General features: G+C 50.9%; 1 protein-coding gene across 1 annotated transcript in view; it reads right to left on the bottom strand.

Annotated features, from left to right (window-relative positions):
• Positions 1 to 5,458: 5,458 nt before the first annotated feature.
• MYBBP1A (MYB binding protein 1a) overlaps positions 5,459 to 21,403 on the bottom strand; it is a 60,014-nt gene continuing 44,069 nt past the window's right edge. The window contains exons 24-27 of the mRNA XM_040533000.1: positions 20,673 to 20,786; positions 9,325 to 9,426; positions 8,044 to 8,168; positions 5,459 to 6,086 (exon numbers count right to left, since the gene is read on the bottom strand). Of these exons, the coding sequence (XP_040388934.1) occupies positions 5,579 to 6,086; positions 8,044 to 8,168; positions 9,325 to 9,426; positions 20,673 to 20,786 (849 nt within the window). The 3' untranslated portion in view covers positions 5,459 to 5,578. The remainder of the gene's footprint in view (positions 6,087 to 8,043; positions 8,169 to 9,324; positions 9,427 to 20,672; positions 20,787 to 21,403) is intronic.

Genomic DNA, 21,403 nt, shown 5'->3' with positions numbered 1-21,403 from the left:
AAATATATACCTTTATGTAAATTAAGAAATAAAAGTATTTAAAACATACCTTCCGGCTCCCTTTCCTGTGTCACCACTTGCTCTGGTTGTGCACTCCGATGGTTGCTGCCTGCAGGGCTGGTCCCTGGGACAAGGCTGCCCCAAGCCCCACGGCTCCTGCCACAAACACTCTGACATGGTCTCAACGAGCCCACAGTGTCCTGGCTGGCCACCAGCCTGCCTGGGGCTGGTTTAAAAGCAACGCCACTGGCAGGGACAGGGGGAACAGGGGGCGGTGGGTGGCAGCCTCCTTTTTCCTGGGTCGGCTGCCTGGGTCCAGCTCAGGGTTGGAGCTTTAGGGGAAGGTGTCGGTGGTGGGCAGAGACGGGGTGAGCTGACAGCAAAGCCAGCGTGGTGGTAGCCATGGGTCAGGTGTTTGGGACAACGGGCAGAAGCAGGGCAGGAAATTAATCCCAAGGCATGGCTGGCCCCAAGGCCGCCCTTCTCCACGGGCCCTGCACAAGCCACAGATGCCGGCTCCACAGGTCAGTGGCTGCTTGTTTGTGGGCAAAAATGGGTGAAGGGGATGGTTCTGCCGCTTCAGGTGCAACGTGCTGCTGTATACCAGCTCTCTTGCCCTGGCCGCACAGACAAGGCACATCTCAGCCCAAGTGTCTCCTCTCACCAGCCATGGAAGTGTTCTCCGTGTCCTACAGGCCTCCACGCTTCCCTTTAGTGTGCTTTTCCTTCAATGCAGAGCAACTGTCCAGGCCAGGAGACCTGCCCCCAGCAAGCAAAGGATTTGTCTGCCTAAAAAACCAACCCTGATCACCTTCTGGCACAGCATCTCAGGGCTTTCAGCTTAATCGTACTGTGTAAGTGACTTAAGCACGGCTTTATAGATTTTGATGTTCCAGCAGCTCAGCTTTGAAGCTCCGCTACTTCAGCATCTGTCAGCCAACAACTGCTAACATGGCTGTACTGTTCGCTTTTTTTTGGATCACAGACATCCATGTGCCCATACCCACACCCCACACACAGCCACACGGACACTTGGTCACTCTTTCAGCCCCATTAGCCGTCCCTGTTCCTAAATCCTCCCTATGCTGGTTCCCTAGAGATCCCACCAAGGCAATCTGCAGTCTGACAACAGCCTCACTGCGTGAGCTTGCAGCGAAACTTCTCTGACCACCTTCAACACACATCGACAGCAGAGCAGGGCATTGCCTTGGGAAGACTAAGCAGGCTCGTACAAGCTGCTGCCATTTATGCTGGAGGTGTCTGAGCTCACTGCTGGTGGTCATTTACATTTGTACAGAAATCCCAACTGCTTGGCAACCTCTTTTTCACTTCTAATCAACTCCAACACACTTCAACCCTCTCCTGTTGTCCCCGGCAGAATCTCGGTATGACACAAATAAAACAAACTTAGCATTTGAAAAATGTGCCGAAAAGGACATGTTTACAGTTGAGTCATCATTTTCTGTGGCTATATGCAATGGCCAACAGATGCAAGACAAGTCAGGAGGAAATCCACGCGGCCAGGCTTTTCGGCCACGAGGAAGAGCCACGCTGTGACCCTGGATGCTGGGAACAGAGGGTCTGCAGTCGGCCCAGGACCCCCTTCACAGCACAGAGCCTGCCGCGAGGCACTGCCCCAGTCCAAACCTGCAAGTCAGCAGCAACCAGCCGGGGCGGCAGGGCACTCCCAGTGCCCCAGCAGTCGCCCTCTCGTCACTCCTGCCACGAAAACTTCCTCTCCCCATTCACAGCCTCTCTCCCTCTTACTCGGCACTGAAGTGTTCACCAGCAGCTCTTCAGAGCTAGCTCAGCTTGAGCCCTTCACCCAGCTGCACTGGCTGAGTTTTTTACCTTGACACTGCAGGGCCTCCTGCCACAGCAAAGATCTGAAAGCGATTCAGAGGACCGGCAGCCTGGGACAGGCAGATTTTTATTCCCCTTTGCAGGGGACAGATTTTACCACCCAGCTTCACACGACTGCCACATGCAGCCTTACTCATGCACAGACGAACCAGCCCTGTCCCAAAATTCACACCCTGTCCAAATCCTCCCGTAGGAATTCAGGACGTCTCTTCTGCCAGTCACAGGCAGTGGGGAGAGTCTTAACGCACCTTGGACCAAAAGATCGTGATTTTGGTTAAAACAGCTTAACCTTCAGACAAGAAACTGGCACTGGACTGAGAAAGGCGAGTTCACAGCCCTGCTCCTGGCAGGACCTCACCTGCCTCAGACAGAGGCCTTTCTCCAGCACTAGGCCCACAGACAGGCAGGAGCGCTCCCGGAGCTCAGAGCGCCAGGGCCTGCGGCTCTCTTCTTGCCTTCAGCAGAACCCTCGAGCTCTTATCACTGCCAAAGAGCTTCTGAGCCCAGGACAGCTGAAAAGAAAAGGCTTCATTAAAATCAAAGCCTGGTCTATCCCCTGAAAGCCCTGAAGGTCCGGTGACAGATGGACATGAAATCAAGGCAAATGAAACCTTTGCAATCGTTAGAAGGCACAAATAAGTGCCAGTGAAACACGATTTGCTGTGGTGGATTAGTGACTGCATTCTATACACTGCGCATCAAAGCCAGTCTAAAGTCAGGTAATTTAATTGGCAATGAAGTTGTTACTGCAGCAGTGTGCACAATGCCTCACAGCTTTCCTGTCCCTTATCCTTTGACTGCTCTGCAAACGCTGCAGACACACACACGAGCACAGCAGCTCAAGGAGGTCAGTTGGCCTCTCCAGTCCGGCAGCGGGCACTACCCAGGTGCCATCCCCCTGTCAGATCCAAGGCCAGCACAGCTTCCACGTCATGCTTTGCCCTTCCCTGGTTTCTTCCCAAAAGGACAAACGGATCCACATGGATTCACACCTTGGTCCTTAAAACAACTCAGAGTTGTCTGAGAGCCACACATCACAGGAGCTGGGGAGGAAACACTGAGACACCCCCAAAGGCTTCACCTGCAAGGGCTCGCAGGGCAAACTCCTGCATGAGGCCACAGTACCTGCTGTGCCATCACCTGCCAGGCCCAGGAGCGGGCTCCTGGTCCCACAGAAGTGAGGTGGCAGCATAAAAACTGGAGAGCCCTGTGCAGCATGGCCACGGCCCTGCTCCAGGCTGCTCGTGGCCCTGCTGTGAGCGCCAGGCTCAGCTCCCACAGCACGATCAAGCTGCTGCTGTCCTGCTGCACAGCCTGAGACAGCCCGGGGGGCTCCAGTGCTGTCCTCCCACTCCCCACATACCCGGCTACCCGTGTGCTCACCTTAGATCCCACGCCCCACACCTGCACTCTGTTTCTCCTCTGGTTCTGCAGGGGCAGTGGTGCAAAGTCCCAGGACATCCTACTTACAGGCACAAAAAGAAGGAAAGAAATCGTTAGCGAGACAGGCTTCAAAACGTGAAACCTTTGCTCCCCTTCAGAGCATCTCCAGACCATTAAAGGTGGATGACCTGCTGGCCTCTTACCCGCTGCGTTTGCGTGATAGTTGAAAAGTCATCACTCAGGAGACAGCTGGAGGCGCATCAAGATCCAGGGGCTTAGCTGGGATTGAGGTTTTAACCAGGCAACGAACCAGCTTTCAGTATGAAATGGCAGAGACTGGGCAACATTCCCGATGCCAGCAGTCCTCTTTGTCTCCTTGCTCTTGGAGACAGGACCGGCAGTAATTGCCAACACCTTCTGGCTGGGCACAAACACTGGCAGCTCTCCTGCCAGCTGCGAGAGCAGCTCTTCTGGTCAAGACCCTGCAATAACATCCAGATCAACAAAGGGCTTGGGAGAAAAGCGCTGTCAGGATGAGTCCAGCCCTAATGTGCTCAGGAACTGGCTGGAGTTTGAGGTGGGGAAATTGCGAGAGCACTGCACTGAGATGCCAACATCAGCCTTCACTGAGGGTCAGTCCTGCTCCACCACAGCCACCTGCCTGCAGCCCCTGCTGAGGCTGGAGGCCAACGGTTAGCCTGAGGGGACTAAAGGAGAGCTTCCCTTCACGTGCCAAGGGACCCTGATAACCTCACAGAGCTCCCCTTCGCCTCCTTCCCCAGCCTGTGCCTATACCTTAGAGGTTTTTGACTCAAAAAGCCCAGCTCCAGGCAGCTCCCCCTCCTCATCCAGCACAGATGAAGGCTGCAGCCTCCAATGCACCGACCAAGTGCTCCTCGGTGCTGCCTCCCTGGAGGGCCAGAGGAAAGCAGCTGTGAAGGCAGAAAGCAAGAGGCAGGGGCAGGCAGGACACCCTCCGCTGAGCCCTGCCAGCGGGCACCACAGCTCCAGCCCTTACCCGCTGCTGCCAGGAGCTGGCTCGCTCCTTCGGGTGCACGGCAGGCCTCGGGGATCGCTGCTGGGACATGGAAGTGAGAAGGGGCTGCACCCACCTGGGGTCTGCACCTGAACGTGACTGCACTGCTGCCAGCAGCTGCCTCCCAGGGACTTTTAGGCCATTTAAGAGTCATTGCAAAGGCGGATAAACAGCCACGGACAAATGCAGCCTTTTGCAGCTCTTCTCTCGCTCCTTCCAAAAGCACCACGACAATTCTGGTGCCCTTACCCGTGTCTAGCCAAACAGACCCACCTGTGGGGGGAGAGCCGAAGGCACAGCAGGAGCAGCCCTGCTCCAGAGCCTGCCTCTGCCCGGAGCCACAGCTGAGCTGCTCTGCACCAGGAGGAGGGCAGGGAGGTCTGATACGGGGACAGGAGGCAGGGCCAGCCCCTGATGCATTCCTCCTGGAGCAAGGTGGGGGCGAAGCAAGGAGGGAAGAGGCTTTAGAGGCAACCACAGTGGGGTTTCAAATGCTTTGAGATGCAGCTCCCAGCAAGAAACAAGAGCCCAGCACGGTGAAGAACGGACTTTGCAGATTGCCGCATGCCTGCTGGTAACAGGTGTGTGCGTGGCTGTGCTGCAGGCCTGGCAGCCCAACAGATCAATTAACCATTTCCATTGCTTCGCTGCTTTATTGATGTCCCTGTGCTGTCACAGGGGCCATCACCCTTCCAGCAAAGGGCTGTGCAGGAGAAGGCAAAGACGTGAGCTCATGGTAGTTACTGGTGACACCCAAGCGGCCAAAATTGGATATATTTAACCTCAGAATATGCAAGTGCAAACCCATTTAACCCCCAGGCATGTCAGGTATTCAGCATCTCCCAGACTGGAAAAGCTGCAAGCACTGCTGGGCCTGGCCAGGACAGAAGTGTCCCTTTAGGGATCACTTCTGAACCCTCTACAGGGCTTGACCACATGACTCAGCAGTGCCAGCACACCTACCGCATCTCCCCAGGGAACCCAAGCAAGCCTCTCGCTTTTGCCTTGGGGAAATCAAGGGAAAAAAAGGAGGCTGTGCTCCAGAGCACAGGCTGTTTGGTACTGCCAGAGGAGAGAGAGGAGGTGCCTGCCAGAGCCCAGAGAGGACGTGGCCTCCTGAAGCTCCCCGTGCTTTAGCTGAACCTCCCACACAAGCCAGACCTACAGCTTTAGAGCTCAGCATTATGGCAGTTTTATTTAAATTCAAGGAGGGCATAAAAATATAGTTATAAAAGATGCTGAAACAGTCCTCTGAGTCACATTAGCCATGCCAGGCCTGGGTGAGTCCATGAAGTTTTACTCCTGCAGTGCTGGAGCTTTTTTCTCTTTCCTTTTCTTCTTGGCTTTGCCCTGCTTCTGCGGAGTCTCCTGGCTGGCACACCCTTTGGCTTTCTTTGCAGCTGGAACCTGCTCAGCTTCATTACCTGCATCACCTTTTCTTTTTCTATTCCTCTTCTTCTTCTTCTTCTTTTTGCCCATGATGGCATCTCCACCGTTCAGAGCTCCACCCTTGCTGCCCGCTGCTGCCACCCCGTTCTCCCTGACCCCTCTGTTCCGATTCTTGTGTTTCTTGCTACCAGCCACGAGGCCTTGCTTTTGCCCAGGGCTTTCTGTTCCCAGGGCTTGCTCCTCTGGGGCTGCTGGCTCTCCATCTCCATTACCTCCTGGTGCTACTCCATTCTCCTGGATGACTTTCTTGCGATTCTTGCGTTTCTTGGTCTCTGGGAGGAAGCCTTTCTTCTTCCGCTTAAGTGGCTCCGCTCCCTGCGCGGGTTTATTGGCTGTTTTCTCTTTCTTGGGCTTCCTGCAGAGAGAACACCAAAAATCAACAGTAACTCAGTTTACGGCCAGGAAGCACCGCGATGCACGCTCCAGGCAGGCTGCGAACAGGCAGAAGCAGAAGGAAGCAGAGGCATGCTGCGAGGATGGGCGTCGTTATCCTGGAGGGGGTCCACAGCCTGCAGCGGGGCTGGGGAACTGCACTGCGGGGTCTGGACCAGGCACACAGAGGCTTGAGGAAGAATCCCTCAAGACCCTGTCCCCCTGAGATAATGCTGTACTTACCCCACCTTCCCAAACAAAACCGCCCAGGGCCTCACGCAAGGCTACTGAGATGCTTTCTGTCTGTCTGTCCAGGGTGACAGCCCCAGCAAGGCCTCTGTTTGCTGACAGTCCCAAGAGGTCTTGCAGCAAGAACCCCCCACAAACCCTTCCAGTCTCACCCAGGCAGCCTTTGTTTGCATGCAAGGCACTCGGTGCTGCTGCCATTCTCTGACAAGTCAGTCAGTTAGCTCCACCACCATCCCGGCTACATCGCTCTGCACCAGCTCAGTCCCCAGAAAGGCATCCTGAAAAGGAACCAGGCTGCAATCCCGCAGCCTTTCTGGAGAGCTTTTCATGCTGTGTCAGTCCAGGGTGGAAATAAAACCATCCTGACAACACAATGTTAGCGTTTGCCTCTCAGCACCTCCACCAGGGTGCTGGGTACAAACCACACCTGCTGTAGGTCTGGTCCAGCTCACCTGCAGAAAGATCCCTGGGTCTCACAGCAAGATGGCACCAACAGTGGCAGCAGGCTGTGCCCTCAAACCCCATCCTTTCCTCAGGCAGCACACAAAACTCAGTGTTTCATGCCCACTAGACCCTCAGCAACCCCCTTCGCAGTCTCTCTTTGCTGCTAACCCAGGCCTTACCCCTGGGCCAAACCCAGCAGCACGGTGCCAAGCGACCTGTGTGGGACTGCTAAAGGGACCGGGGCTGTGCCACAGAGCTGGGTGAGGCCACCGTGCCCTGCCAGACTGTTCAAGGCATTAGGAGGGGCCACAACAACAGTTTCAGCTGCCTTGTGCAATTCCTCCCTGCCTGTGAGCCCTCTCACAGTGAGCCATGTGCAAGCATTTCCCCCAGAACCTCTTACTGGGCTGAGATGCTGCAGACCAGGCCACCCACATGCTGGGGCTGCGACTACCAGTCATCAGCAGAGCCACCCAGCAATTATCCAACGCTGTGCACATCGCTAAATGCTGCCAGGAGGAAGAGGAAGCAAAAATTCCAATTGCAAGCTACTGACAGGAAAGAAAAAAAGATCTTGCCCTTCTTTTTCTCCTGGAGTAAAAGTCAAATCCAGGTGCCATTTAACACGGGAGTATTGAAGCATGAAGACTAAATGCTCCCAGCCTTCAAAGCTGCAAGGCAACCTGGTTGGGGATCCAGGCACTGAGGAGCCCAAAAATCACTGGAGGGGACTGAAGGTCCTGGGCAGGGTCTCTCTGGTATTCGCTTGCGTCCCGTGACAGCTACTCGTTCCCTCCAGGCTCACATCTGCAGGATCAACCCACACTGATGTGGTAGGAGCTGAGTGACTCAGCCCAGCCCAGAAATCCTCTGCAACGTTGGCGATGGCTCTTACACCAGGCCACCGCTCAGAGCTGCTGAAAGCAGGTGCTCTGTCCTTGGGTAATCGACTGTCTTACATCTGCATCTGGCAAGAGCAGATCAGATATCAGACATGCCTCGCAATCCTCTTCCAAAAAAGGACCGATCCTAAGCATGCACACACCTGAGCAATGAGCCTAGCACCAAGCAAAACAAGAAGTGTTTCAACCTCACCACCCCAGGAGCTCCATTTAAGTCAAACCCCAGTCTGAGCTCTGTGCCTTGATTTCGCTTCTCTTCCTACTTCCCCACATCAAAGAAGCCAAGCAGGACAGGCAGGCAGCCCCGCGGGCGAGCCGAGAAGCCCAGGTGCCAGCCATACGTACGTGTGATTCAGCCATCGCATGGCATTCCAGTAGAGAGAGTCGAGGCGTGCTGACTTCCCGATGCCTTCCTGCTGGTTCAGAGCTACCAGCACTTTGTCCAACTCCATCAGCTCCACGTGCAGCTTCTGCAAGAGGCAAGTGCACACTGACAACGTGCAGGGTGAACTCGGAAGGGGCACTCACAGCAGCAGAGCACAGGCCCATCCTTAGGACAAAACTGTGTCAGGGACAAGCAAACCACCAGGCTTCTCCAGGCCACTGCCCTGAGCCCACAACAACACTTCAAGTTGGGGACAAAAATTGGTGAGTTACACCATGCCACTACATACAGGGTTTGCTTGAAAACTGGGTCTCTAGCATGACAGACACAAGTCTAAGCTAGAATTGTACTGGCATGAAAGGGACTGAAAGGTCCTTTAGTCCTTTGTCCTTTTCATCCCGTGACTGGGAAAGGGGGGACGAAGATGATGTGCTACGCACCTATCCTAAAGAAAAGCAGAAGCGTTTTCAGTCTGGTTTCTAAAGAACACAATCATGCTGCTTCTGACTGCCTCTAACAGCTTCTGTGACCCACTGGACAATTTCAGTGAAACCAGACGGAAAGGGGTGTCTCAGAGGCTATTCAGGTCCTCCAAGAACCCTGGAAATAATCTCCCTCCCCACCCACTTTCCTATTAGGCCTCCACAAAGAAGTGGGCTGTGGTGTGAGCTTATCAGTAGGAAACTGGGCTTCAGCAATTATGCTGCTTGTGTTATTTTGCTCTCGTAAATAAAACCACGTTGGAAACTTATTTTGTCACCTATAGAAAATCTCCTCCTGTTCAAAAATGCCATTTTTCTTTAGAGCTGAACAATGCCTCATTCCAGCTCACAAAGCTTCTGCGTAAGTCTCAGCTTCTGGTAATCAGTCTCTGGGGTTCAGTGAAGAGGAGAGAGCGATCATCTGGGACAAAACCCAGCTCACCCCCACTGTACCCTAGGCTGTATTTCTCCGGATAAGAAAGGAGATGTCACAAATGTTTGCAGAACACTGCACAAATCCTTCAGCAAGTTCTTGGAGATCAGCTCTCAAGAGCTACAGATCGCTCCTTCAGACTGGAGGGCTTTTCTGTACTCAAATCCAGCCAGGTATTCCCTCCAGGGGAAGGGATGTAGTGACGAAGGAGTCACAAGGTAAAATCCAAGCCTGACAGCTGCCAGAGACCTTGATGGTACAGCCATTTGGCAAAGGGTCAGTGTGTCAAGGAGCCAAAGCCACGCAGGATCGGGTCACGCTCTTACCTGCTGCATCACGGTTTTGAGGAGGAAGTTCAACAGCTCCAAGCTCTTGGCAACTTTCTCTTTCTCGACCTTCAGCCTTAACTCGTCAACCATTTTCAAACTCTGCAAATTAAGGGGAGAGATGGAAGAGGAACATACATTAAATGGGGAAACAAATCACGCTTCTCAGAAGAAGAAAGCGGGAAATCGGTAGGGTTTTGCAGGATTAACCTGTCACCAAAATAACTCTGGAACGACGAAGCCCACCAAACTCTGGAAATGCTCGGGAGGGTATGAGGTGGAAGCTGCTGTAGCCCAGGTTAATTAAAAAACAGCTGGACAAAACAAGAGCAAGCGTATCACAAAGGCACCACCCTGCTGCTCTCCCTCGTCTCTAAGCTGAAGCAAAACTGGCGACAGGTTGCTGGCTCCTGGAGAAAAAGAGGGAAGACAATAACCCCCATATGGAAAGGCCAGAAGACTGGCAGACAACAGACTCACCTGAGGGACAACAGCAACTCAGCTGCAGAAGCTGGGATTTGCAGGCAAGGCGCTAATGTAGAAACCCATTAACACTCACGCCTGGGAAATCCCAGTTGCCAGCACTAAAACAGGGCTTGTCAATCAAGCTTAAATCCGCTGAAAAGGATGGAGAAAATCTCATCTCTTTGTGTTACCTTTATGTGCTGCAGGCTTTCTGAGACACTGAAAGGTCTGGCTTAGAGGAAAATCACTCCTGAGACAGGTCAAATAAAAGCCAGAGTTATTTACAAGTGGAGAAGTGCAGCAAAGAGCCATGAAAAGGCAGCTGGATCGGAGCGGCCACCCAGGGGCTCAGGGGTGCTGATCCTCTGCCTGCAGCTGGTCCTCGCAGCCCTGTTTACGTGGTCGTTATCCTCCCTGCTGCACTTCTGTGTGAATGCACAACCACAGCAAGCCCCGCAGCTGGTACGGGTACACTAACATGAGTAGGGTTTGTGGGGACAAGTGTGCCATCGCCAGCGGTGTGCCCAGTGGCAGCCCGTGTCTGCAGGAGGCTCTGCTTGTGGCCAAGCTGCCTCTGCCTGGAGTGTGAGCGCGCCAAACTGGTAATGGGCAAGGTTTGCCCCAGTCGGAGCACCCTCGGGTGATAAGGTGCTGCACCAAACCTGTACCCGGTGGTCCGGAGGTGGAGGTGTGCTGGGAGGTGCCACCTCTCCCTTAGAGCAGCTGCAGCTTTCACTGGAAGGCAGTTTCAGGGCTTTGAGGAAACGGTTCTCCAGCTATGGCAGCATAAAGCAGGCAAATAAAGTAAAATCCATGCAGACACTGAGAGGAGTGAGGAATTCATTCCCCAAAGCGAGGCTGTTGAGCAATGACCCCCCCAACAGCAAATAACGATGGCCAGCAAGAGCCTAGGAACACTTTGAGCAGAAAAACCACGTAATGCCTCTGCAGGAATAGCGGCCTGCAAGTCAAATTATTTACTGTCTGTGCAGGATTCCAGCCCCTGGGAGTGTCTCTTTTAAATAATGAAAAAACAGTTATCTCCTGACCAGGACACACGAGCTCTGTGTTAGAAAGCCACCACGGTTTGCTGGCTGGAATTCAAGTGGCAACTTCATCTGACCATCAGTACCTCGCTGATAATCACTGCCTCCTGATAGACAGACGAGCTGCAACCCTACACCAGAGATGTCATTAACCTGCAAGGCCACACAATTCAACGGCTCAAAAGTCTCTCAGGTGAAACAAGGAACAAATATTGGGGTGTGCAATTAAAAAACCCATCACATGTAGGACATACCGGGCCATGCACGCTCCATGTATTGCACCTACCACAGTAAATGGCAGGAATAATCAGCAAATCAGTTACGAAAACAAAGACTGATTTGCATTAAACAAATCTTTGCGATGTTAGAAAAAGAGGATACTGGTAGGCTAACAGTCATTGCTGGTTCAAGCAGCTTTCAGAGAGGCTGTTGAAGTTCAGCTCCCTATTTTGCTAAGTCACAGTGAGAGAAAATCAGTACAGGCTGTCAGCACTTCAGGACAGGAGCAAGAGGAAGCAGGACCATACTGTGAGGAGGAGCCACAGAGAAATCAACTATTGTTTCATCTTTTTAATATACCAAACTTAAGAATTAAGAAGGTGTTCCAAATAAACTGCATTTTCATTGCAGATAAGCGATGCGGATAACTGCATTTAAATCGTGCAGGCTTGGCTGTCTGTCCTTGCTGCCATCCCTTTCTCACAGCAGTGCCCTGATGTTTTGAAGGGTTTGAAACATACCCTGCTGAAGTCAATCGACAGATCTCTGAACAGCACTTGAGGGGTTGATGCTACAAGTCCACAGCAGTTGTCAGGTGCTTGGGAAACTGGGACGTGCACTGACTGGTCTGGGTGCCCGACCAAACTCCTGCAGAGCTGCAGAAGGAAAAGCGTGGCTTCCCTGCTGGAGGTGGGAGATACCACAGGGCTACTGACATCACTGCGGTGAGACTAAACATCGAAATTAAAGGACGGGTTTTGCATGAGTCTGGAAACTGAGGCATGGTTACCCCAGCACGAACAGCCAGAGGCGATCCAGTACAATTTAGGTGCTCTGCAAACAAATAGCTCCCTACTAACATGGATAGCTTTTAAACAGCTCTCAAAGACCACGAAGGAGCAAGGAAAACGGTGGGGGGTGGATGGAGAAGCCAGAGGAGCAACAAAAAAAGCAGCAGACAGTTAAGAAGTACAGAATGCACAATTTTCTCTGGTCCAGAACTGCTACGTATTGCTTTAAGGAAGCCGGATGCAGAAAAGTGTTGCTGTTTCTCAATTTCTCTCCCTTCCCCTTCCCTTCTGCTTCAAAGGGCATAAAAGAAATTTACTCCAACGAGCACAGAAATGCCAGCTCCTCTGCATGTGGTACGGTTCAGACAGTCCTGCCTCCTTAAAGTCTCAAGCCCAGTTCCTGCTCAGCTCAGTGCCATTATCCCGATCTCATCACCACTCAGAACTTCCCCATTACTTGCTACAAGAGATGCTATCTGCTGTCACGCCTTGCTTCACTCCCATCCTCCCATAGCAGGGAGAGCACACAGCCGAGCGTTTGGGGTTTGTGTTAGGATGTTACGCTCCAATCGCACAAAGGAAACTGACTTTGAGCGGGGCTGCTGGCAACCCTCGGGGACTGCTCCCAAGGAATGAAATCCCAAGCCTCTTCCACGCTGAGTCCAAACCTCAAAAGCAGCTTTCCCAAGTATTTGTCCTAAATTCTTGCTACGTACAGTACCGAGCGTTGTCTGTACACTGGGGGTTTGCAAAGCAGGTTACTTGGGTCCCTCACCCAGCGACCTGAAAGCTGAAGTTAGCACTGCCACCCCGAGTGCCTAGGTCAGCCATTTTACGGGCCTACAATAATTTCATTTGGGGAATGTATAAAATGCAAACATAAAAATAAAGCGAAAACCATTATGTAACAGATGGCAGACCGCAACACGTGGCAAACACGCCTTAAAAAGAAAAGCAGCATTTCAGTTATCTGCAGCATCCTTCGGAGAGCCTCACACACTGACTGGATTGCAAAAGCCCTGCACAAAGTATCTCCATTTTACATAGCAAAACTGAGGCACAAAGCAGTGGCTTTGCTTCCAGCTCTGCTACAGGTGATGAAGGGTCCAGTGAAAACCCAGACAAGCTTGTCAGACTGCCTGTTCTGTGATTCTCTGCCATGTGCTGTTTGCAAAGGCACCCAACTCTCCCTTCCCCAGCCCTCTAAAAGCATTAGGAGTGGCATAACCCAATCACCTAACACTAAGAGCAGGGAGCACATGGCTTGCACTCAAGAGCCACACTTCACCACTTGCTGATCGTGTTATTTTTTCGCCATTTCTGCCTTTGTTACTCTGCTCCTTCAGTAACAGCCAGGCCCAATTTCAGGGAATCCTGGTTCCAGTTCCAGCTCGGTAATACCTGTGACGGTTAATCGTGCCTGCACATCTCGGCTGTCAGCGTATCTGGGCAGGTCACTTTCCAAAAGGAAAAAATAGGGAGGCAGTTTTCACAGCTGGAACTCCCACCTCATCACGAGCCAATGCAGCAACACGGTTCCTGCCTCACCCTGCGTGGATTTCAGCTGGCAGAGAGGTTTGGGCTTGCTGTGCCAAACACGCTGCTTCCAGGGGCCTCTGGCTGCGGCTGGTGGATGGCACTCCTGGATCCAGAGTCCTCTGCTTCTAGGATTTCTACAAGAACAGCACATCCTCAGCAACCTATCAATCAGTATTTCTTTTACTTCTAAGTCCTGTTATCCCAGCTATTTCAGGATCCAGCCTGCACTCCACCTCTCACTGTGGTTCCCAGCATTACTTCACCTCCACAAGGGCTGCGTAAAACAAGTTTGTTAGAGCACAGGAGGTGAGTACCTGCAGTAATTCACTCACAGAAGTAGGACAGGGGGCTGGCAGCTAGAAAGGGGCATTAACCACGTAGCTCCATGTCTCAGATTCCTGAGCAGGATTTTAGTCTAAGCCCGAGACCCCACTGAAACCTGCAACAGAGCAAAAAGTGCTGCGTGTGCATCTGGAGCCAAAGTCAGCATCCCAGCCACTGGCCAGCTTTCCCTGCGGGGAATGGCAATAAGCTGTTACAGGGAGCAAAGCAGTGTTTCTGGAAGTCTCCACAATCGCAGCTGCCTACAACCTCAGCCTCCTGCTCCTCTTCCCTTTCACAGGTACCACGGTGGGGACGTGCTCAGCCCCGACTTACAAGGCACAGCAGTACCTCAGCGTCTGGATGAGCACCCTGCTACCAAGAGCAGAGCACATCCAGCTGGAAGTTTGAACACCGTGTAGTATTTATGCATTCCCAGCACGTCCTTCAGCCTGCTTCATTGTTCAAAACAAACAGCCCTTCCCCTCCGTGGACTCAGCCTGACAGATCTCTGCGCTCCGTGAGCCGGCGAAGCCTGGCCAACCTGCATTCTTTCCACACGCCGCGCTATCTCCATCCTTCCCTCTCCTCCCCCAAACAGACCTGACGCTGACAGATAAATGTGCAGATTCACGGCCGAACGCAGTGCCGAGAGCCTCCTGCAAAACACACAGCTCCACCCGCCCTGCACGGCCTCGCACCCCCTGGCACAGCCCGGCGCTGCTGCCCTAAGCTCTCTTCTCCAGCAGCGAACAGCTCAGCCAAGTTTCCACCCCGCTGAACGTCTGTGGTCACGCTCAGATAGCGCTCAAGAAGCCCGAGCTCGCTTTGCTGACCGCTTCCACCCTGGCTGTGAAAGCTGAAGCTTTGTTCTTTGCTCCGTGCTGCTCACAAGGTCCCTGAGCAGACACAACCTGACATTTTGCTGCTGCTGTGGCTCGGCTCTCCGTGGTGGAGCCACACTCCGAGGGCCCCAGTAAGCAGGTTTGGGGCCCTACAAGTACGTGCCCATTACCTGAGCCGAAGCGCAAGATTTCCCACGTCAACAGGCAGGTAAGCTGAGAGGTGTGGGAGGGGAACAGTCCTCCTTTGCTGTTCAGAGCAGTAACAAACCGAGCTAATAACAAACTGAAAAGCAAATGAAGGATTTTAGCATTCGGCATGCTCATAGCTCCTGTCATTATCTGATGTAAGCACCCCTGTCTCACCTGTAATTACCCTCCCATTGCTCCCGAGAGGCATGCCAGCCTTATTGCCACCATTTTGCGGAGGCTCAGGAGGCTAAGCACTGAGTCACACAGACCATGGCAGAGCCAGGAATCAGCCAGGAACTTCTTAAAACCCAGATGTGCCATCTCCAAACGCTTCCTTCGTGACCGTGTTCGTTGAACCCCCGCTCAAACTTAGGGCTAAATAATGGAAGACGAGCTGGGGAGGAGGGAAGAGTGGGCTTTCCATCTATCCACAGTGCAAGATCCACTTCTCACGCCAATGCACAGTTTACACAAGCACATACACACAGGGAGAGGTTCTCACACCGCCCACTGGAAGAGCTGCTGCCGAGAGGAGGAATGGAGGAAAAAAAGCATCGACAATCCCTCCTCCCTTCGTTCCCTCTCACTAAAGTTTCTGAAGACTGAAAGTAGACAGAGAGAGAGTAGGGGACTAAGCAGACCCACATGCTGAAGGGTGCAATTAAAGGTCCTTTTCTGCAATGTTTATTTTGGCTGTTATTAGAGGGAGGAGCCCAGAAATCAAGACGACATTCTTACAGAAAATGCCAATGCTTTCCCAAGTTTAAAGATCTGATCATTTTCTCCATAGACCGCATGCAAATGCAGCAGGGAAAAACCATACAGGACAGCAGAGGGAACAGAGGAGAATGAATTCTCTGCAGAGACATCCAGTACTCTGAAAGCACGTCAAAGATATCAGTTAAATCACGACTGGCCTCATTTTACAAGCTGAGAGGCTGAGAAAGGGCAATGAATTAAGAATTTATAAGGATGGACAGATAAAAGTTCAGGCAATCTTCAAGAAAAAAAAATGAAGAATGGCTTTCTTAGAGATTTGATGAAGTCACTGTTAATAATTTATCTCCATACAAATTAAGACACCAGTAATCAAATGTGATGCCCTTCAGAAATGAAGGGCAGGAGGCTGTATAGTATAACCCTCTCTCCTTCCTCACATGCCAAGTGGCTCCAGCTACTTACTTTAAATCCCTTGCTGAACCACACAACGTCAACAAAACCCTCTAATGCCATACGATAGAAGTCTGCAGGGAGCATAGAGTAACTTTCAAACTATGAGTCCTAGAAAAGAGGTTTATTTATGAGTAAAAAAAAAAGAAAAGAGGGTTATCTATACCACTCCTCACCCAGGCCATGTAATCCCCTGATGGTCTACACTCACTCCTTTCTACAGAAAAACAGCTTTGGTCTGGCACCGAAGCTGGGTACTGGGTTCTGTGAGTGTTTTTACACTCCAGGATGCCCTGATTCCACTTTGGGACCAACCAACCAAGCTGAACGCTCTCTGCTCTTCTCTTCCTGTCCTTTACGCAGGATACAACACTGACAAAACAAGTGAAAGAAAAAAGAAAACAGTGAAGTTGGGCCCTTCCTATCACGTACTTACTGCACAAGTCAGACAAAGGAAACCCTCAGGAAACTGCTGTGTACAAGCCAGAGAAAGCAGCTTTACCAACAGTTTTTCTGACAGCTGTTTTGTTTTGAAGTTGCCCAGCCACGAAAACATGCTTTTTGTGGCATATTCCTCAAATCCTTTTCCACTTCCCCCTGACTTTCACAGTGTAACTGGGAGTTTCAGCATAAGTTGGGAGTTACACGAAGCACCTCGGTTCAGGAGGGCAAGGCAGTCCCTGGGAAAGGGATGACATAAAAAGGTAATGAAATTATGTATTCAGATCCCAGAGCTTCCTGCCCCAAATCTGTCACCGAGTTACTAAAAATTGGCATGGCTTCAAGATCACTCTGAAGACAAGACAGCAATTTTATAACCTATCAGAAAGAAAACAGAAATATGCCTAACAAGGGGGACAAACACCAAAACGTGCCCACAATGACAACCAGGAGAGATGAAAAACCAAACTGAGAGCAGCGTGATAAAGTCAAAAAGACGGTGCGTGAACCGTAGCAAAGAGATCCCTCACCAAAACTGTGACTGTTCCCTACAGGATATGGGGAATTTGGGCCTCCCTGGTCCTGCCACTGACTCTGGGCAGCCTGAACCCACAGCCACCAGCTTCCTCCTGGAGATAACATGGGGACGGGGACTGGTGCCCAACACAAAGCTCTTCTGAAGCCAAGTTAAGAAACAGTCAGATCATCCAAGCAGAGAGAGGGTCTCTGGGATGTCCCAGGAGATCAAAGCTTGATTCTTGGCTCTCCTCCCGGCCAAGTATGTCATCTGTAAAACAGGGAGAGCAACTGTAGCTAAACACTTTAGCTCTTGGATTTCTGCAAAATACTTCCTTCATTACATCAACAACTCACTGGTTAGAATTTCCTTTGTAAAGCGCTTTGAGACCTGCTGGTAAAAGAACAAAGCTGTCTCAAAGAGGAAGGAGTCTCTCTCAGATGCTACAGCATCTCAGGTGAGCTCTGTCATTTACAGCATGAGGCAACAGCACTTCTTTGTACTGTACACAACCGAGTTGTCTAGACTCCCAGCATTAGAATAAACTTGACCAGCCGTCAAAAGCTTCTGCTTGGTGTAAAGCTGCCCGTTGAGGACATAGGAGGCCAAAACTGTGCCAGAGCTCTCTCTCTGCCTCCTCACCATGGCCTGCTGTTCAATAAAAGCAGCTCACGGGGCAGTCCCAGGGCCTGTGGATGATGATTTCTGCCCAGAAGACCCAGCAGAAGCCAAGATCACCAAGAACAAGTAGGGCTCTCCTAAGAACAAGTCAACCCCAAAGTAACTGCAAGGATATCAAGATTTGCCTTGCTGACAGCAAGGCGATGGCAGACATGAATCCCTCATGACTGTGATATCTGTTTTATAAGCATGCTTAAGCATCTTGGGAACAAATAAGGTCACATTAGCTTATGTAAGCACAAGAGCCATTGCCCCACAGCAGCCGGAGCTGCTATTTCAGGAAGCTGTCTCTTCATTTAAAGCTCCTGGCTGCTGATTCTCCCTCATCTGCCTCTTGCTTTTGCACAGATAATTCAATGATATCCAAGGCTGCAGTCCTCTCACGTTGCTTCACTCCCAGTTCCAGCACGTATCACTGCCCCAAACCACGCCAGGCTCCTCACCAGGTGGTCTGTAGGTATGCAGTGCACACACTGAGGCAACACAGGACAGAAACAGACACCAGGAGGTAGCATCCTGTCCTCTCACACAGCCTTACACCCGCAATGGCAGTCCTGCACTTCGAGAGCCACCAGCCCCATAGCTACAAACCTGACCAAGGACACAGAGTGAAGGAGGAAAGCCTTTGGGGGCAGCTTCCTTGAGGACAATGCCACTGCTTGAATTAAGAGTGCACGTCAGTGTCGTCAGTCACAGAGTTGGCCCTCCCAGGCTATTTCACTGGCTCACTGTGTCAAAGAGGGGTATCAAATCCTGCATTATCATTTTTTCTTCTTAACCATCTCTTTGTGAAATATGGCAGCAGGAAAGGCCATTGACAGCAAATGCAGATCTTTTAACTAGAGGTAGGACAATAAAATTTCATCATTTAGGATTTCCAGAGCATCGCAAACTGCTGCTCTCAGTCAGGTTCTCGTGGGTAAGCACTCACACACCAACACCTACCTGTGTACACACCCCCTCAGAAATCAGGGCTGACCCACTGAAACAAGACTGAGCTTCAGGAGACAGCTGCAGTTCTGCAAGTGCCCGCCCTACCCTATAGATAAGCAGAGGCGTGGAAGGACTTCAGGGACAGAAACGGCATTGTTTGGCCCAAGCTCTTACTAATACACTCCAAGCAATCTCACCCCATAATTTCAGCACCAAGCCTGTAACTTCCACCTGACCTGCAGCTCCTCCTTCAGACAAACACACAATTTCCACCTGGAATTTCAGAGCTAATAAAGTTATTAGGAGTAAATAACTCCTCAGCAAGTTACTTTAATGGTGGATTACTCCCTTTGACAAATTCTAATAAACTTCAAAATTTCCCAATTTCCAGCCTCCAGATTTCACTGTGACTTCTAAGTGGGATTTTTACCACGTCCAAAAGAGATCGGTCATGATATGAATATTGTTCTACTACACAATAAAGCTGCTGCATGTTTTTACAGCTATACTCAAGTGTGCGTTCCAGTGCAAATGTGCAAAAAGACACAGAATACCTTCTGCAGCTCTAGAAAGCTTTACAGCACAAGTGTCAGCCTTTGGCCATGAGTTAAAGCTGTTGTATGGAATATAAGGTCTTTGATCCCTACAAATTGCAGCAACATTTAAAGAGGAGCAGTTGATCCAGCTCCAAGGAGCCATACCAGCACTGTGCTGCTGCAAAAGCAGAGCAGGAGGAAGGGAGGGAAAAAATGCATATACATCCACCTACAGAGCAAATAGAAATGGAAAAATGTTATGTCAGAGCTTTTTGAGAACAGCCAAAAAGAGAAGTAGCACCCGTGTGCCACTAGCAGCTAATAGTGTAGGAGGCCTGCTGCCCACAGGGTACACCTCGGACAGCCCAAACAAACTGACACTATTTCCCAGGAATCTTTAAACACAAATGACCACAGAAATGAGAGGCGCTGAGGAAGCTTTGGTAGCAAAGCTCATTAAAATATTGGAGGGGTTGCAAGATGCTAAACTTTCCCTGACAAGGATAGCATAAAGGCATTGTAAACGTTTGTGGTTTCCCAGTGAATCACTCTGAGTCCTGCAGGCATTTAGCTGCTGCAGAGAAACATGGAGGTGACCAAGCTGGGAGGAGTGGCATGTTTTGTGTAGCTGGAAAATAAAACCATACCTAATAAAAAATAAAACCATACCTAACCACCCATTGGATTTCTGATGTCACCATTAAATACAAGCATTTAATGAAGCCCAGTATTACCTGCTTCATCAAGTATTGTAAACACCACCTCTGAATTCCTTGATTTAAACTTGCTTAGATTTGTCCCTCCTCAAAAGAAAACAAAGCTAATTGTTCTGTTCCAATATGGTAAACTGGAATGCCCTAAATCACCAGGTAACCAGCATTTAAGGAAATAGGAATGAAAGCTACACTTAGGAAGAGGCCAATACTACAGTTACGTATGAACACCAGGACTGGAATCTCCCATGTCATGGCGTTTAGTCACCACACCATAACATTAATTTGGCTGTTTGGTTCCCCTCCCTCAATCCCCAAGCAGCTAATTGGATGGCATCCTTCAATCTCCTCTCTCACAGATCACCTCCTACAGAACAGCTGCACCCGAAAGCTGTCTTCAGGTACAATCCACGCCTGCCACTGCTTCAGGAGCCCTGCAATTTCTGTATCACTGTTTGTTTATTCTACATGCACCGCTTGCCAATGTATATAAAGGTTTCCCTGGTAAATAATATCAGCAAAGGAGTCTGGTCCAGAAGGTCTGCAATGCACCAGGAGCCAGAAGTCTAGCAAACGTCAGCTCTCTCTTTAGCCCTGTAGCTTAAGTCAATGTTCACAATCCCTTTCATTTCAAAACTTATTTTTAAAGCAACCTAAAATTGACCCGAGTGTATTCCCTAAATCTCTGTCCCTCCATCTCTTGGCTCCATCCACGAGCACTAAGCTGTACCAGGCACCTTCCTGCGCTCTGTAAAAACACATCTAAATAGCAGAGCTACAAGAATGCTGTAATCCCAGTGGACACTACTCAAACCTGGGGTGAGCAGGCACAACCCCAGTGGAGCACAGCCTCAGACTCCAGCTCCAAGACCACGCTCCACATCAGCGAAAGCAGCATCCATCGGGTGCTCTCCGTACGCTGAACATGTTGAAGCTTGTTACCTCCGTCACTTGGCTGATGCTCTCTCTGATCAATTCCTCCCACTCCTCCTTGGTCATGGAGAGCTTCAGCTCACGAAGCTGCAGAACCTTCTGGAGAAGCAGACAGGCCTGGGCCTGAAAGAGAAAGGGAAGAGAAGGCGTGAAACTCCGTGCTCTCTAGGGAAGGTGTTAGCAAAGCAAATACCCCACTGAAGCAAACAACTACGCACAGCATCTGGGGAACGCTGTGTTACAGACACTGCGTAACCCCACCAACACATATATATCATCACCCTCTTAGAAAGCACCCTCTAGACCCTGATGGAGTCAGTCCTCAGCAGAGAGGGTCGTGATTGCTGGTTGAACACACGTATTTAAAAGAGGAGGTCAAAGGGGTGGGAAGGGATCGTGCTGCTTCTAGATTCAGGCATTGCTATCCAAAACATGCTTTCATATCTGGTCTGAGCACACCAATTTAGTCCCCACAAGTCTTCAGGCAGCTCTTTGCATGACTCTACCCTTTACCGTGCCCTGACAAACGCAGGAGGCACAAATAAACAAAAATAAAAGCTGGCAGATTAGCAAATGCTGCTTTTCAAAGGAACCCCAGATGCTGTTCAGAGCAGCACTCAGCCTTGCCCTGCAGTCAAGCTCACTCGTTAAGCCCATACGTTAACACAGAAATGAAAAAGGGTAGCCAGTGGAAAACCAACAGTAATCTGCCATCTTCTCACCTGTCCTTTCCTGTTCCA

This window comes from Cygnus olor, chromosome 20 (genome assembly GCF_009769625.2).
Source record: "Cygnus olor isolate bCygOlo1 chromosome 20, bCygOlo1.pri.v2, whole genome shotgun sequence".
NCBI lineage: Eukaryota > Metazoa > Chordata > Aves > Anseriformes > Anatidae > Cygnus > Cygnus olor.
The sequence above is the reverse complement of the archived record's forward strand: the minus strand, read 5'-3'. Positions and strand labels throughout refer to the sequence as shown.